The 19,367-nt window shown below is 36.7% G+C and overlaps 1 protein-coding gene across 25 annotated transcripts in view; it reads left to right on the top strand.

The window, feature by feature from the left end:
- Positions 1 to 19,367, top strand: part of Trdn (triadin) — a 380,261-nt gene that overhangs the window by 34,823 nt on the left and 326,071 nt on the right. For all 25 annotated transcript variants that reach the window (XM_075946189.1, XM_075946182.1, XM_075946106.1 and 22 more), the window contains exon 2: positions 14,879 to 15,088. In XM_075946189.1, coding sequence (XP_075802304.1) covers positions 14,879 to 15,088 — 210 coding nt within the window. The remainder of the gene's footprint in view (positions 1 to 14,878; positions 15,089 to 19,367) is intronic.

Below are 19,367 nucleotides of genomic sequence, written 5' to 3'. Positions count from 1 at the left end.
TAATCAACTGAATTCACAATATATTAATCAATGTGATAAAATAACCAAATGTCATTGTAAAATCATTGAAAGTTTTTATGACCATAAAAACACTAAGTAAACAGGTACCCAGAAAGGAAAACATTGGGAAGGGAGGGACTATAACCCAGCTCATCACTTATGGTCTTAAAGTTCAATAAAATATAAGTTCCACAATGACTTATCTTAGAAAGACAAAGTCAAGAGTTTACATTCTTGCTCATCACCTTGAAAATAAAAAATCAGGTTGTCCCATTCTTCTTACAATTGTGTGCCTATGATTCTAGTTCTGGTTATGTTTATAATTCATTAGTACAGCATCACACAGAAGCATAAAGGCCTTCTTTTCCATAATGTCTTCCTAACTTCTTTTGTGCTGATTATATTAGAAGGCTACCATATGGAGTGAGTCCAAGAGAATAGTATTCTGGATGTGACTGGGTTTTGATATCTTCTTGATCTATCCATTTACTATACATTATTCTTAGGAGAATACATATCAGAGTATTAATAACTGGATTTAAATAAAAAGTGACTTCAAGTAAAACAACCCATCCAAAAATCAAAATTTGATTTAGAATTGTTGCATATTTTGTAAGTCTATATTGAGTAATTACTTTGAATATAGGCACTGTTCTTTGGCAAGAACAATAGCATAAAATCATTGTTATGCGTGAGGAGCACAAACATGAGGTTGTTTTGGCTTGGATACCATTCTGAGCTATTGTCCTATGCTGTAGCTTTCATTCCAAAGCCATATGGAAATATGATCCAATTTGAATGCTGAACCTTCCAAAGACTCACTAACGGTGCAAGGAAAGAGAAGTTCATTGAAAGCAACGTGATTTCTATTCCAATCAGACTCTTTGTGGTCAGTGATGCATTCATCCTCTTTTGTTTGGCAGTGCTGTGATAAATGATAACTCATGGTGTTGGCAGAGTTAGAAAAATTAAAGGGAAAGTTCAAACAAAAACTCTTAACTTAAAAAAAAAATCTTAAAAACAGACTCAAATATAACTTGTCCTCTTGAGTGTGTAAGCCTCGAGGAAGCAGGAACAGAGGTCTGCTATGGCCTATGGACGGCTAGTATTCAGCAGACATTTTTGATTATTCTTTACCTCTAGAGTTTCTATAACCTTTTTCAGGGTCAACTATTATGCTGCTTAGAAAATATTGATTAATCATGGGCCCATAATGCTCAAAATTTCCCATGGTAGACATTTTATTACTTAAAATTTAAGAAATTGTTTCTCTGCTGCATAGCTAGGAAAATATAAAACATTTAACATCTCATTTTTATTAAAAATTAGTATTTAAACTTCACTATAAATTATTTTAAGTTTGATCATGATACATCTCAAATATCTTTTCTTGGGCAGGCTTGAACATTTGATTTAAATAAATTGTTAGGTATGTTTTACAAAGAGAGGGAGACAAAAAGGGAAGGAGTTAGATGAATGCAGCACATTTTAAAAATTTAAAATATTCTACATTTGAAACTTTCCAAATAATGTCAGTTATTCAACTAAATGCAATATAAATAATGAATTATTAGAATCTTTTTCAAAATTGTAGGAAGAACTATAAATACAATACTTTCTTTAACTAAATTTGTGCTGAATTAAGATAGAGTCTTACTTTCTAGAGCTAAACATAGAACACAAAACTGTGTGTCATAGTCATTCTTGTACTTATAATCATCTCCCAACACTATGTTTTCTATCCTATGAAGAGTGCATGTTGAATACTGTACTTCCTCACCCCTGTTGTTCTACATATAACTGGAGTTATATATTCTTTAATACAAAATTCAGAAAATTTCCCTAACCGCATGCTTCCACCAAGAGAAAACTTAAGAAATTGAATAATTGAGGACAATTATCAGCACTTGTGTCTTTTCAAAGTATACACTATCTTTTTTAGTATGCACAATGCTTCTTGCCTTACTTATCAATGCCACTGAGAGCACTCACTCCCCATTCATTCCACATTGTCACCAACTAAGTTCTTCCTCTCTACAAACCCAGCTCAAGTACCTGTCCAGAAGAGTATTTCCTCATCTCTAATTCCTTGCTCCTTTTGGAGGTCTTATTATTCATTAATGGTCTTTCTTTACAGGCTAGTATCTTCATTTACTGTGATTATTCGTCCTGTGTGGTCATATACAAACAGTACTCTTGGAACGACAGTTCACCTCTAGTGAAGTGCACATTTTGATTAACTACCAAACAAAAAGCATCACCAAATATTCACTATGAGGTGCCACACAGGACTTAGTACACATCAATAATATTTACTTGGTATTTATTGGACTACTGGACAAAGTGTGTGTGTGTGTGTGTGTGTATGTGTGTGTGTACAGGCAGAGAGATACAGTCATTTAGAAAACCCAGAAGACAGCTTCCACTTTCTCAGGCACTTACAACAGAATATGGTACAGCTGAGATCAGTGAGGAACCATTTCCTGGAAGCATGTGGAGCAGACACTGAACTCCTCCCCAAGGCTATATCCAAGGGTTCCTGAAAGAGCTGAGATTTGAATTAGCAAAGGTCTATTATTCTTTATGTAGATAACATTCAAAAATATTTAAAGGCATGAGGAAAACTACAGCTTTATTTCTATTGCAATTCAGCAACATAATATTAGAAGGATTTTGATAGGCATACTGAGACCATAACCAATCTTCATAACATTCTTTAATTAAAATGGGGAAATACATTTGTGTTCTGAATAAACACCTTTCAAAAAAAAACTCTGGGATGTAATACCTGTTTATAATGAAGAATAGCACTAAATTGTAAAATGAATTAACAGAACAGAACGGCAGTGCCGGGCTTTTATAATTGGTTGTGAATGCATTAAAGCCCACTATGAGGTCTATATGAAAGAAAACAAACACATCTTTCCCATTAGACATTCCAAACATAGTTGGAGAAATTCGGTTTTAAACAGTCTATATCTACTAGCCTTATTTTAATGGTAGCTGCGAATGAGTTGAGCATTAGTTGTATATTTTACAATGTAAAGTCTGTTTAAAGAAATGAACCTTTAGGCCCCCAGGGCTTACATTCACAGCTATATAACCCTAATTATCACTGGAAAGATGAAGAGGCCCAATCTCAAGATTTCTGAATTCTAAGAACAGAGCAGTGTGATGAATGGGTGAAGCAAAATGAATTTTCCCCTTAGAGAGACATTTTAAACAGCCATGTTTATATGGATGAATTTTTATTACAACTATCAATTAATAAATTGAAGTGGATTAGATTTGTAATAGATAGGAAGAGAGTTAAAACCTATTGCACCTGACACACCCCTGAATAGCTGATTCATTATGGTCACCCTACGGGGTAGACTTATTACTTTGGTTTTATCGACGAACATCAAGGTGCAGCTGTTACTAAGAAGCAAAGGTAAGACTTAAATTTAGCTTTGTCCCATCTGAACACTTTCATTCACCATACCATATGCCTGTCCTGTGTCTGATTAATAGTCAGAAAAATGCTAGCTTGAATTATTATTTCCCAATTGGAAAGCCATTTATATAATTTTTAGAGTGTCTACTGTGTCACTTACTCTTTTAGATTCAAGAGCAGGGAAGTGCCAAACAGTTAATATTTTGAGCTTGGGGAAATCACATGGCCTAAATGTCTGGTGTTTATCTTTATTACTTTAGCTGGCAAGCATAGACATTGGGCAAAAAATTATTCAAACTAGAGTGGTTATGGCTCCTTTCAATAAAACCTGACCCGGTAGAAGAGGAAAGATGAATTATCCCTGAGTTTCTTTGGGTCTCTTGGACTGCAGATTCCCACAGAGAAATGTAAGATTTCCAGGTTTAGAGATTTGAGCTTTCTGAATATATTATTGGGAGAAATGAATGATGAGTGACAGGGTTGCCTAACACATATGTCCCCAATTCTTTACATGGTTCTTTGTTTTATATTTTGTTCGATTTCAGTCTTGTTAGAGTACAGAGCTTCAAAGGCCAAGACATTATTTGAATAATCTATTAATTACATGACTGAATATTTATTATACTTAAAATCATAGAGAATGAATTTCTTGTGTAGATGTTCTGAGCATCACTGTTGTCTTTGAAGGTTGTTTGCTCTCACTTTTAGCTTTTTGTGGTCATTGTGTGGTGGTGTCCCTGATTTACAGAAACTAACCAGATTTTAGAGACTAATGAAGTTACATCCTTGGGGTCCCCCAATAACTATAATCCTAGCTCTCAATTTGTCAGGAGCCAATTTCCTCCTAAAATCATTACAGGAACCATCACCCTGGGGAGTCTGCAGAGAACCCCACACCCCTAATTGTGTTAAGAATGGTTCTATTGACAGAGCCTACCCCACACCCAAATTGGCTGTTAATGAGAGCTATCTGTTAGCGGAACCCATCCCACATTCCAAACTATCTCGAGAACTAGGTGTGTCATCTCCTAGTTGCGACTTCTTGGCCTACAGTGACCTGACCGAAGGTAACCTGGCTACGTGACCAACTCGGACCATGTGACCAACGTGAACCACGCGGCAAGAGCCCAGAACCCTGTGCCCATCCCCCAACTCTTTACTCTATATAAAGCTATACCCCATCTGTAATAAACGGAGGCTTTGACAAACTTTGCATAGCCTTCTTCCTCTTTCTTAGCCCATTATCTTCCAGGTAGTGCCTCTCCGTGACCCTGGAATAACTGAACTGCCAGGCGGGCTACTAACCCTAGACTAAGTAGCCTGCCAAGGCAATCAACAGTGGCGCCCGAACAGGGACCGAACAGGGAATACTACTCCAACTCTGATATGTGTTATGGAACCATGGCACTTTACTATATGTGTGTGGATGCATGTGTGCTTTTGTGCTTTTGTGTGTTTATCTGTGTACAAGTCAGAGGACAATTGCAGTTGGCTCTCTCCTTCCACCACATGGGCTGGGGTTTTGAACTTAGGTGGACAGGTTTGGTGGCAAGCATTTTTAACCCATCGAACCACATTACCAGTTCTATCAGGCTACCTTAGACAAAAAAAAAAAAAAAAAAAAAAAGAATCATTTGATTATTTTGCGAATTGGAATTCTTCAAGATTTATTTCTTAACTGAGTAAACTTGATCTTTTACTATTAAAGACAAGTTATCTAAATAATACTTAAAAGTATTAAAATCTTTTTGTTAACTTCACGGTGTAACATGTCATTGTTAAAGGATTCTGTATTATAAATTCTGAGACCAATTCATTTACTGCATTTTCATAGGGTCCATCCTCAAATATTACAGCAAAGGCTCCATTGCGTTTTATGATGGATTGTGGTATGGGAACTTCTTTCAAGATAAGGTCTTTATAGAGGCAATCAATTTAAATAAGATAAGTGTGAATAAATCCAAAATGGTTAATGTCCTGAGAAATGATTCTCATCACATAGCTGTCATGGGGAACTCTATCGGCAACTCAGTTGCATATGTGCAGTGAAGTCCTGTTGTAGATCTCACTCAATTTGTGCTGTTTTGTTATGCAGTCTTAGCGGACTGATACAGTCTTTAATTTCTGCCAAAAGACTGATCAGCCACTACCCATGATTAAGTTTTGATGGACTGTCTTTAAAGGGTGTTTAGGTTTTTTTGTTTGTTTGTTTGTTTTTTGTTTTTTTAATCTTTTTACTTTTTGGTTTTTCAAGACAGGGTTTCTCTTTGTAACAGTCATGGCTCTCTCGGAATTTGCTCTTTAGACCAAGTTGGCCTCAAACTCACACAGCTCTGCCTGCTTCTGCTTCACGAGTGCCGGGAGTAAAGGTGTGTGCCACCACTGCTGGACGAGGGTGCTTCATTTATTTCACACATCCCACATGCTCTTGTGGAGTCATTGTGCCTTCTGAAATGAAGAGTAAATACACAGGGCATTTCTAGATATCTGACGGGTGTGATTTTAATTTCCCTGGAGCAGGAACGGTGTATTAACCTAAACAATATAATTGTGATCAATTTGGAGGCTAGAATATTAACTGTTACGATTTGCTCTTGAAAAGTACCTGAGCAAACATACTTTTCTTCATCTGGATACTTTTATGATCTGTAGGCTATTATAAGGAAGGCATACTCAAACAACAGTGTGATGTGGAGAAAAATCCATTCTATCTTTAAAGAGACTCCTCTAAAATTAAAGCAATAAATTTCATATCCAAATTTGAGTATTTAATGTGTTTATATTTTGTTATGAAATCAAAGGGGAAACAATTTTAATGCTCCCCACTTCAGATTTCTAATCTATCGATCTGTCTGTCTGTCTGCCTGCTCTATCTGTCTGTCTGTCTGTCTATCATCTATCTCTCCAAACTATCAAAAGACTCTGGTTGCCAAATACTTTCCAGAGCATAAACCTAGACCTGCTTAATACTTTCTTCAAACACATGCTGTAAGGCAACCCAGATTTCTAAAGCTTGTTTTTCTGGAGTTAGCTATGGCTTTGTGATAATAAAACAGTTTAATGCTTGAATAGGCTTAATCAAACAAAGCTTATAAAAATTCACATCTCGTAGAAACAACTGGTCTGAATAATTTAAATGTCAGAAGTATGAGTTTGCCATTCTTTTCCTTCATCAAAACCTATTCAGTGCTATTTGAAATGATATAAGATGTCACCGTGCCACACAGTTTGTACCAGAGTCACAAACTGACATGAATTGAATCTGGGGAGCTTATCTTTCTCCCAGTCTCTAACAATAAAAGAATTCCTATCGCTAGTCTACCTGATAGAAAATAAATGCTACTGTTTATAAAAGACATGTACCTATCTTTTTTTTTCAGTTTTACATCATTGTTGTGCAAATATGTATATTTCCTAGAGTACTCCAGAAAATAACTGTGTAGACAAAGCTGAAATTCTACAAAGAGTGCTGGGGACAGACGAAAAAAGTTAATCATTTCTCAGTGGACTTATACCATTGCTTTTTATTAAAAATTTGTTCTACATCAACAGCTATAATTGCTCTATGAAATGCTTATTTTTAATTGAGAAGGAGTTACATATTTTCCTCACATAGAACTTCTGAGCAATTTTAGGTCTATTTGAATAAACAGAAGATAGTGATGTTGGAGACTAAGCATCATGCAACACTTTCAAAGCGCAAATGATGAGAGGATCTTAGAAAATTGTTTAAGCAGTGTTTCAGTTTCCTGCCAAAAGGAAACTACACGCCCTTCTCCAAATGTGTGCAGCTTTAGCAATGTGCTTCCCACTGTGACAGCTCCTAGAGGAAGCTCACACGGAGCAGTATCTATTCTTACCCAGTTGTTTGCTTTATTGAAATATGGGCGTGAGCATCTTCCTTGTCTTTCAGAGATGCATAATGGAATTCCAAGCTGATTCAGAGTTCCCTGAAAGGCAGAGGAAGCTCTTTTCTTTTCTCTGTAGATGAAATAATTATAACATACACGTGCACGCACACACACAGAGACATACATTCACAGGAAATCTCTTTAATTAGTGTTACATTTGCTTCATTGCATCAAGAACAAACTCTAGACTGAGGCTGTGCTTTTAGAAATAATTTGATGAAGGTTTAGGTTCCAGTTTAACTGAATATGTGAATAATATGCTATTACAATGGTACTCAATAACAGACATATTTCCCTCAAAAATATGTACTTCATCTGTTACTTAAAAATTTTATAGTTTTGCTTTCATTCCCAAGAGGGAAATAGAATTAGTTGTAGACTAACAGTAGGACATGTCATTTATGCTACTCATAGTAAATTTTATATTATAGATAATTAAAGATGCATAAAAAAGTTTTGCTATAATTGTTTTTCAAAAGCCCCTGAGAAAATCAAGTTTGTCATGCCATTACCTAAGAGTTATACACTCTAACGTTTTCCCAAATATATGTAATATGGAAAAATACAACTTTAAATTGCCATGTTTTTCTGAGAGCTTATGGAAATTCTCTTATAATCAGGAAGCATGGCTATGCATTTATTTATATTTGAATATATAAAGAAAATTCTTTCTCATTTCAACTCCAGAAAGCAAAGGCTTACAAGTACTTTATGCATTTCCTTAAGTTTCTGAAAATTATACCGCAATCGGTAGAAGTCACCACGTCACCTTTTCCTACAAATACAATTTGAGATCGAAGTTTCAGGAAGACTGCTGGTGAACAATAAATTAATAAGAAAAAGAGTGTAATGTTACACATGCTTTGAGGGGCAGCGTCCTCACCCTGGATATAAAGAACACCTGTTATGATATCTTAATATTATGTGATTCCACCGGCCTAAAGGAGGCAATGTATGCTAAATTCCTTAGCAAGAGTGTCTTCCTATGAAAATACCTTTAGGAAAAATAAAGTAAAAACACACATGAGGATAAAAAGGAACACAGAAAGCTAATGGCCTTGAAATCTTTAGCTTGGATTTATTTCTAAATGAAATCAAATTACTTAAGGATTTTTTTTTTAAATTTTGTTTTGTTGCTGTGGGTTTGCAATTCAACAACCATGGACAATTTAGTGAGATAACTGCTGGGAATCTGTGCAGCAACTCATTTGTGCAAATTTGGCTAAGAAAAAAAGGTGTCAAAAGAAAATGCTAGAAAATTAATTCATCAAGGAAAATGATTATGCATTTATACTATTCAAACGAATTTGATAACAACAATAACAACGAATCTGCTACTGACCCTTAAGTGAAATCCATGGCATTTAGAAAACTTTTTGTAGATTCCCAAAGATCTGACATACACTGCAATACTCACCTTTTCGTCTGAGACTTCAGGATTCATAGCTCAACTGCCTAAAATGAACTTGATTAGCATGTGTTGGTATCTGATAGGTCATATTCATTAATTTCCAATTCCCTAGTGTGTCATTACATTTAGGGTTGACTAACAGCTTGATTTTGAGCCTCACTGGCAAAGGGGTACCAGTCATCATTTCTCATATTTTAATATGTAAGATAGAGTTCTATTCAAATCTATGCTTATTACTCTTAAAATATTTTAGTAGTTTTAACAACATTTTTAAAAAAATCAAAGTGAAGGATTCATCTTCTGTACCGAACTGTGTCTTTCCCCCGATTTAATCAGAGATTCAAGTCCTAATCTCCAACTGCTGTTATTAGAATGAGGGAATCGGATGGTTGGGAGGTAGCCAGGTTTAGAAAAAGTAATTAGGATGGAAAATTGAAGAGTGCAATTATTGTTTTTGCAGTAACAGATACTTAGAGGTATTGGTCTTCTCTGTTATTTGAAGATGCATTGGGAAGTCAGAGAGCTGCCAGGAAGGCATGGAATCCTTACAGTAGTCCTACCATGCCATCAACACACCTACCTCCAGAAGAAAGGGAAAATGTAGTGTGCAAGACTGTGGTTCTAATCACTTCATCCAGCGTCGACTAAGACACTGAACCCTCACAGTTTTGTAAATTCATCATTAATGCATTCATTTTTTTATGCACATACTCTGCCCCATCTGGTTTTAGGAAACTCTTCTACAAATAACCCCATTTGAAGGCTGAAAAACGTTAATGGCACCTGAGTTATCAGTTCTCACTGTCGCTTTGGAAAAAAAATGCTACTGCTTAATAAGAGTGTATGCTTCATAGCCAATGACTTTGTCCATATTACTTTTAAAATCTCATTAGATTAGCTCAAGTTCAAACAAAAGGACTTGCATATTATTGATGAACAATATATCACCGATCTACATAGGCTTACAGTTCCCAACTAGCTTATATCACAACCAGACTTAGATTGACCACCTAAAATTCTCAGCTCTTACAAGACAGAGCAGAATAGACATTTTCTTTTCATTTTTATCAGTAGCCTATCTTTCATTCCAACATTTTCTCATATCAGAAAAATGTCTCATTTGTTGCTTCATGTAAGAAGATATCATGAACAGCATATCCTCCTAGATGTAGAAATGTTGAGGTTAATATGGCATTTTAATAATTTCTTTGATCAACCGTTACAATATTGGTTTTATCTAAGTATGTATTTGAGGCTTGTTGTATAAAAAGCATTGCACCTTCTAATATGAAATTTCAGTTATCATGTTCCTAATAGATCATAACTTTACCTTTCTCATTATATTTGTCTATGAGCACTTTAATATTCCAGATTAAAATTACATTCATTTTAAAAGATTATAAAACACAAAACACAAGAAACTGAGCTTTATGGTCCAAAACACTAAATTATATACTCATCATTGATTTTTAAGAAAAACTAAACTTCCAATAATGAGCTACCACTAAAATGAAAATAAGAATCTCAAAAGATAGGGAAAACTGGGTTTCATCTGCTAAAACAGAGGAACACCTACCATATTCCAGAATAAGCACACTGAATAATTACACTGATGAATATGTTCAAATGGATGGATTACAAACATCCTCCTCACGGGTCGAAGAATCTTTTTGCTTTTTTAGGGACACTGCCATTTCATTCCAAGCTCACTTGCTATGATGAATGGGTCTCTTTTCTAAAGGACATCTTCCACTCATAACTTAACTAGGTCCTTTATCCTGAAACAGCCATCTTGGGATCAGAGCTTTTAGGTTATATTCTGGGGGACCCACACTTTCAGACCAAAGTAGCACAGGTGAGACTGTTTCTCCCTTGATCAGATGTCAAGTGAGCTGTTTCTAAGTGTTTCTAGAAGCATCTCAAATACAGATATTGATTTTGCAACCCTCCAAAAAAATTCTTTTCACTTTAGTACCATGACAGTTCAGCCACTCGAGAAACAAAACTGAAATCCAGTATTTCCTTTGAAATGTAAAAGTCATTTATGTAAAAGTTTTTGGGATTTAGCCAGGACAGGCTCCAAAGCCACAGAGAAACCCTGTCTCGAAAAACCAAAGAAAAAAAAAAGAAAAAAAGAATGTTCTGACTGATGAGTTATCATGGTGCAAACGGATGAAGAAGAACCTTTTATCCCTAACAGAGGCAAGCAGAGACAGCAAAATAAAACTAGAGTCATCAGTATACACGCCTGTGTCTAGAAAGGTCAGGCACGTGTCTGAATCTAAGAATAACTTGATCCATTGGTTCATCTCCAGATCCTGAGTATCCATCTTTTTTGAGTATATCTCTATGGTGGACTTGAGAGCCATTACAGGTTCTACTCACAACTTTGAAGCAGAAAAGTAATGTCTTATGACTCTTTCACAGAAAAAAAAATGAGTCATGGGGTGTTTATACCACCTCTCATAGTCATGAACTACTATCTGAGTGGACAAACTTGGTTTAAAAGTTTGTTCTCACAGTTGGTGATGCAGAACTGGCCTTCATTTTGCCATCAGCATTAGAGGAAAAAACACTCACCCAATAGAAGAAATGTATGGACATTGACGAGTTGGGATCATACTCTCTTTGTTTTGTTTTGTTTGTGTAGGTAGGGAGAGAATTCTGGAGGCTCTGAAAGTAGTTTGGAGAAGGCCAAGAATATGATCAAAATATATTTATGAAATAAGATTAAATATAACTACTTATGTATTTCTTCCTCATTAGATAAAGTTACCAAAATGTCTTCTATAATTTCTTTATAATTATCATCCCCTGTTAAAGTCAGAGAAAATGGTATTAATGTAAATATGAGACTTTAATTGAATTTGGAAGAGAATCAGGTTCTAGCTTGTTATAAAAGTAATTATCTCTCCAAAAATGATTGGTGATTTTGTATTTGACTCAAATATCTAGACTTTGTGTTTTTAAAAATACTTGTTTTCTTATGTGTCAGAAATATTAATATATTGATGAGGATATATAACTATTTTAACATACGTCATTATTGACTCTTTCCATGAATTGAATTTCTCATTAGTGTCTTTTAGTTTTTATATACTTACAGAAAATTATAATTAACTCATGCCGATTCTCTATATGATAAATATACATTCTACAAATGCTACTTACATTGTTAAAAGACAGATATTTATAACCTTTTCAACTGTACCTGTAAAATGACTCTTTCAAGAGATTCTTCTAAAAAAAAATCTTACTTAAGTTTTATAGTCAAACAGAGAAAACTCATTCTAATAGGAGATTGTGAATTATGGTTTCAGTTTATTTTAGGAAGGCATATAATACCTCTCTCCATTGATCTCCAAATTTTAAAGAAATATATTGTGTTTCATAAATCACATCTCATGCAGAAAGGCAAAGTTCATAATGCTTTCGTATAATGAAAAATGTAGTGCTTTGCTGATACCAGTCTGTAACCTGGGCGTATCTCCCTGAGATTCTTGCCAAGCTTTCTATTACTGGTCCTGCACAGGAACAAAAAGGGGCAAGTGCAACTGGCAGTCTCTTCAAGTGGTCAATAAGGCATAGGGAGGTTAAGTGACTCCCACCAGGAGGTTTCTGATTTATTTTCCCATGTGCAGTTTGATTGCAGCCATCTTTGGGACCCATGTATAAGGTACTTCATATTCTGTTTTACCACACAGAGCCACATTGGTTCTGCAGTCAGACTTGCTTCTTTTGAACAAGATTCCTCATAGCAATCAAAGTAATCCAAACAGCTGCCATTTTAAAGTAGGCAAGAACAGAAGCCTGACTTCTCTGCTCCAAGTCTGAAGTGCCAAGTTTCCGGACATGAAGCCCGTGACAAGCTGCTCGGTCACATTTACCTCTCATTCTTTCCAGAACGTCAATAACTTGCTCATGACATCTTTAAAGTGCTTCTCAAACATGAACTAATCTCAGATTACACATGCCGATCTTTGAATTTATCTTGACCAGCTGTCAAGGAGGGCAATTTTGTGTCCACTCTATTTTCTGCCTCTTGGCTTTGTGTAGCTCCTGTAGCAAATCTGAATAGAAAATGAAAAGTACAGTTTAGGTTGCTTTCTGACAAAGGTGAGTAACTTGTTTTTGGCCAGATAACCACCTGATGACTGTCAGATTGTTGTTTTCTAGTTGGACACGTGGCATAAATTTCCATAACACTTTGAGCTTTGCTTAATTTTTATATGGAAAATTTGACAGTGTGAATGTGAAAAATTAAAAAGGATAATGAAATTAGTAAAGTAGTGTTCACTTTATCATTTTAATCTGTTTGAAAATTCTACCATAGCTTTATTATCAGAATTAGAAAGTGAATTAAAGTTCAGAACTTCTACTAATTCTTAAAAACTGTGAAAAATTCATATTTCCATTGTGAACTCACGTTGCCTCTTGGACTTGTATTTCCTTCTTTGTTCTTATTAAAAAGGAAAATTTATGTTCTATTTAAATTTTCTACATTTTAAACATGTGATGTGAAGAATCTAGAAATTGGAGCCAAATCTCTTTAAACTTACACATGCTTTGGGAAGAAGCCACGCAGGTTGCTGCAGCGTTGTCTGCAGCTGCTCTTCTCGCACTCCCCGACTTGCTCAAGTGCGGCTCAAGTGCAGAAGCAGTTCTGTAGGAGTCACAGAAAGCTTTCCAGAGGTTAAAATACTGGAGATTAGCAACATATCAACTTTCAGGTAGGCTTCTCCTAAACACTCATAATTCATTTACTCTCCTGAAAATCATTATTCTGAAGGTTTGATTCACTTGTGGCCTCACTTGGGTCTTAAATCTCATTTCAAAGCACTCCAATCATTCATCCATTTCAGAACTACCATTAGGAGTGATGGGAATTTGGCACAAAAATCAATGAGAGGATATAATGTGAATTCTTTCAAATTTTTTCTTCTTTGAGTACACTTCAAATACAGCTTATGAAATCTGTTTTTAAAGGTAGTAGTCCATCTTGCTATCATTTCCAATAAATTGAGTTCATGAACTTGAAGCATGTAACTCCATAGTCTCCCCTATTTAAAAGGAAGTCTGGCAATATGATTGCTAATATATATCAAAAGCCATTTTGAAAATCTTATTTAAATCATCTCACCAAGGGTGCCCTTGATTAACATTTTAACCTTTTGAAAATCTAAAATGTTATTGACCGTTTTATCATAAAAATTCCTTACTCCTTGTGCAATTGTGCCCTATTTGAGCAATATACTGCTATGCATTTTTAACCATACTTTGGTCATATTTTTGAACAACACTTAAGAATATTTTATGAACTAAAATTGTACCATAGTCATCACTGCGTACACATCTGTTTCAAGGGCCCATACTTTATTTTCTAGTTTAAAAAATTATTATACTGAAGTATTTATACCACTTATTCTATATTGATTAGCTAAAAGCAAATGAAAGTATGATTATAACTTCTTACAAACAAATAACCATATTTACGCAATTAAATTTATCTAGAGAAAAGAAGAAAAAAAGAACATTTTAACATTGAATGGTGAGGTTTAAAATGATACGTTTGACTTTTGCTTATAACTTTGCTATCTTATATATTTTGTGTATTGTGATGTGAGTTATAAATTCTTAAAATCAAGTTAATCGATATTCTAAGATCTCCCAACATTACTTTTAGTTCTGTGTACTTACCAGAAATATAGTGATGTCATTGAGGACAAGTTAGGCAATTAAGCAGGATATCAATAAAAATTTCATCCATTTGAATTACTTTATCACTAATTTTTATTCTCTCCTTAAGAGGACTTTTTTTTCACTTGCTTTCTAAACTTCAAGGGAACGCAAATCAAAGGTCATAGTAATAAAAGCATCTTAGCCCCCAAACTCACAGTTGCTTCTAATAGTGAGAATGGAAAATGGCACTGGAGATGAAGACCGCTGACCACTTAAGCCCCCAGGTTTCAGGGTAAAATGCTGAAGGTGGGGTAATGTGATGATGGGCTGTGGATTATTATCTTGCATTACACAATATGTTCTGCTATAGAAAATAGCATCAAGAGTTCAATAGTCTGTGTTACTTACTTTCTTATGTTTGTTTTCTGGGTGCGTGACTAGGAAATGCATCTACAACCACAACTGTGATAGACAACAAAAATGGGTCTCTGCCCAAGTCCCCTGGAAAGGTGCTGAAGAGGACTGTCACCGAAGACATCGTGACCACCTTCAGCTCCCCTGCAGCCTGGCTTCTGGTCATCGCTCTGATAATCACATGGTCAGCTGTGGCAATTGTCATGTTTGACTTAGTGGATTACAAAAACTTTTCAGGTAAGAAGCATTGCATTTGGACTTTAAATCAAAGGAAAAAATGTTCTTCTAATGTGTGGCATCGTTTCTCTCCAGCCCAATGTAGTGTGAAAAATTAAACACCTGCTGATGTCTGGGCATCACTGGAGTCAGTTTTTTCTATTCCCTTTCTTGGTCTATTGTGTTCACTGATTAGAAAATGCAATCAATGTCCTCATCTTTAAAACTTCTTGGAGGCTAAATGCTGCAGCTTCATAAAAAATGATGATTAAAAAGCCTGGTTGTGATTTGTCTTTGAAGCTGATTTAATCAACTATTAAGGAAGAATAACTTAGGGGTTTAGCACTTGACAAAATAAAGACTATATTAAATAACTTTGGATTAGCAAGATCTTTGGAAATATTTCTAAGGCTCACTGACACGTGCTCTCAAGTTTCTTTTCAGATGTACTCGCTCCTCCTACTAAGGTGCCTATTTTCAGTCTCTGAAAGTGAAGAAGGTAAAGAGGATTTTATCAGAGTTGCCCATAATGAGTAACTACATCTTCATTGTCCACATGTCCCTTATGTGTTTGGAGCAGAGCAGGAATAATACAAGTGATAAAAGATAGATTTTTATTGTGGACATTCAGTCTTATGATTCTTTGTTCATCTCTTTGTTCGCAGGTATCTTATATTTTGAAATTGTATATATCTACCTCCACATCTGACATGGATCTTAAATTCTCCGTTGATTCGTATTTCCTGGTAGAGAGAAATTATTTGTATATATTCCATGAGTATATATTCCATGAGTAGGTGAACGGATTTATGCCCATTACTGTTTACCACTAGCGAAGACATTTCATGATCATCTTAATGTGCTCTTCATACACATTCTCTCCTCCCTACTTTCTCTTTGATTCCATTGGCAGTAGGGCCTTTAGCATCTGGACACAGACAATTGGAGTCACTGTGTTCATGATTTCTCTCCTCATGAAATTTTAGTCTTTCAATAATTACTTACCAAGAACCTACTATTTGTACCTGACAATTGATATGCTAGACAAGACAAAACTGCAATATAAATAATATAACATCATAGATGTCTACTATTTGAGTTTATGGAAACAGAGGCATTACTGACATGATTTCTGTCAGGTATATCTATGGTAGTTGGACTATGTTTGGCATCATTTACCAGAGATATAAAACCAAAGTACCAACTGTAGTAATATGGGCGGCGGCGGGGCTGCGTCCCCAACACCCCAGCCGCCTGCCCGGCTAGCTTATGCCCCGAAATAATTACACGGACACTATATTCATTTAAACACTGCTTGGCTCATTTCTACCTAGCCTCTTCTAGGCTAACTCTCCCACCTGGACTAGCCCATTTCTTATCATCTGTATAGCACCGGTCTTACCGGGAAGATTCTAGCCTAAGTCCATCCTGGGTCAGAGCTTCATAGCGTGCGTCTTCCCTGGAGCAGGTAGCATGGCGTCTCTCCTGCGTCTGCTCCGGAGAGGAGAGCTGTCGAGTCTGACCTCACTTCCTCTTCCTCCCGGCATCCTGTTCTGTTTACTCCTCCCACCTATCTCCTAACCAATGAGAGCCAAGCAGTTTCTTTTAATTTAACCAATGACCTTCCTCCATCATTTCCCCTTTTTCGGTTTAAACAAAAAAAGGCTTTAACTTTAACATAGCAAAATTACATATAACAAAACAGTTATCAAGTAAAAGTTACATCAGAAACATTTATACATATAACAAAATTGACCGTAAATCTCTATCAATAAAGCAAAATCTATACTAATGCAAATTATTCATGTCTATATCATATCCCCCTTTAAATGTAAAAGAACATTTATAAACTATATTTGGGAACATGGGCACAGTTTTTTCTCTCCAAACTGCTTCCTGCTGAATGGGGGCGTTGTTAATTAGGTCTTTCACGGTATAACCTGTGTGCTAGTTTCATCTCAGTTGGCAGTTGAGCGAAGCAATTTTCTGAAGGTGTTCACAGCAAACCTTCAGGAGGATGTGGTCCATCATACCAAATCGGAATAGAAGAAATCCATAGAGTCTCATCCTCTGTGAAAACAAAAGAAGAATCTCTTTTCCAAAGTATCATATCCTTAGATCCAAACTCTGAAATCATACCCTCATGATATCCGTTCTGGTTCCACTGGGCAGCCCATATAATGAAATGTCTCTCTGTACTTAGCTCCTTCACAGTCAAAAATTTTAAAGAAATCACAATGTACATAATCCAGACTCTCTGTGAATTTTCCATCTTTACACGGCTTATTTTTATTTATATCTATAACTATCTGTACTCTGTCTCTTTAAAGACTTTACTTTTACTTTTTTCTTTTTCAACCATTAACTTTATTCTCTATATTCTTTTTCTTCTCTCTCCCAAGCCAACGTACATTCATCCAACAGTGTGACTCATTTAGTGGTCTGAATCTGTCCTATTGTGAATCTGCAATTTTTTACTATCCAGGAGCACTTTTGATTTGCGCCTTTAAATCACTAGGCGCTTAAGAATCTAAGCTGTGACATTCCTAAGTTAACTTTTTGCTTTTTGAGCGTACGTCTGTAGACCAGGCTGGCTTTGAACTCTCAGAGATCCTCCTGTCTCTGCCTCCCAGGCATCGGGATTAAAGGTGTTTGCTACTACACCTTGAACTCACAGAGATCTGTTCATCTCTGCCTTCTAGGCACTGGGATTAAAGGCATGTGCTACCACACCTTGAAGTCACAGAGGTCTATCTCCCTCTGCCTCCCAAGTGTTGGGATTAAAGGTGTGTACTAGGACACACAACAACTCTCTTCCTTTTTTTTAAGAACTTCAACTTTTAGCTTGCATATATTTTTAACACACAGTAAACCATTTAGAAATTTTCTTTGTCTCTGAATCTCTCTTTACTGTATATCTCTCTTTGTTTTTCTGACCACATGAGTCTTTAATTTACCAAGCAATCTCAGTAGGACTAAAGCCGTGGCATTGCCAGCTAGATCCAGCCCATTCCTTAGCTTTCCAGCCTCATGGCAGATATACAGGCTGCAGCCATGTTTGTAGCCACACCTCTATGGCGTTTCAAGGTCCCTGCCAGCCAGCAAGCTACAAGAGACAACACTCAAGTCCTCTCTCAGTAGCCGGCCCTCCTGCCTCAAACAGTCAGAGTTTGCCCTGGCAGGATGGCCCAGAAAGCCGGCATTTTTAAACAACACAGGTTTGTTCCTGCTGCTGAGTCAGGAAAATTTCAAAATGGAGGACGTACCATTTTGTGCTAGCTCTGGGGCCACCAGGTAGGAGCGGCACTCAGCACTTTAATTCTGAGACTGAGCGTGCAGCACAGAAATTCTTTTCATCCAAGTTACATCCAAATCTGACACGCAGAGCACTGCGCAGTCTGAAAACACGTCTCTGTATGGCAGCAGGAATCCGCCATGCTCTTCCGCCTGCCTAAGCCTGATTCTGCCTTCTGCCCAGGAGTAGGCGGGGAGCTCTGAGTCATTGTCAAGGTCTCAGAGCACTCTCCTTCCGATCCCAAGCGGGAACACAAACATAAAGCCAGAGTTTGCACTGGCGGCACAGCCCCAGGAAGCCACGCTTTGAAATGACACAGCGTTTTTTCTGCTGCTGTTGCTGAATCAGGAAATCTCTCTACAGCACGCCACCAACAAACAGCAAAAATCTGTGTTGAACTCTCTCTCCCTTATTTTTAAGCCTTCTCAGGTTTTTTTAAGTGGGTTTAGCCCCACGTTGGGCGCCATTTGTAGTAATATGGGCGGCGGCGGGGCTGCGTCCCCAACACCCCAGCCGCCTGCCCGGCTAGCTTATGCCCCGAAATAATTACACGGACACTATATTCATTTAAACACTGCTTGGCTCATTTCTACCTAGCCTCTTCTAGGCTAACTCTCCCACCTGGACTAGCCCATTTCTTATCATCTGTATAGCACCGGTCTTACCGGGAAGATTCTAGCCTAAGTCCATCCTGGGTCAGAGCTTCATAGCGTGCGTCTTCCCTGGAGCAGGTAGCATGGCGTCTCTCCTGCGTCTGCTCCGGAGAGGAGAGCTGTCGAGTCTGACCTCACTTCCTCTTCCTCCCGGCATCCTGTTCTGTTTACTCCTCCCACCTACCTCCTAACCAATGAGAGCCAAGCAGTTTCTTTTAATTTAACCAATGACCTTCCTCCATCAACCAACCACACAGAGCCATAGGTTTCTGCTCTAATAGGTAATGCATTTACTGTAGTTTTTCATATTTTTAAAGAAAATGAAGTTGTATTCTCTGTAATTTAAAATGAC

The sequence above is a fragment of the Microtus pennsylvanicus genome, chromosome 1 (assembly GCF_037038515.1).
Source record: "Microtus pennsylvanicus isolate mMicPen1 chromosome 1, mMicPen1.hap1, whole genome shotgun sequence".
Classification (NCBI taxonomy): Eukaryota; Metazoa; Chordata; class Mammalia; order Rodentia; family Cricetidae; genus Microtus; species Microtus pennsylvanicus.
This window is presented reverse-complemented; position numbering and strand designations above follow the sequence as displayed.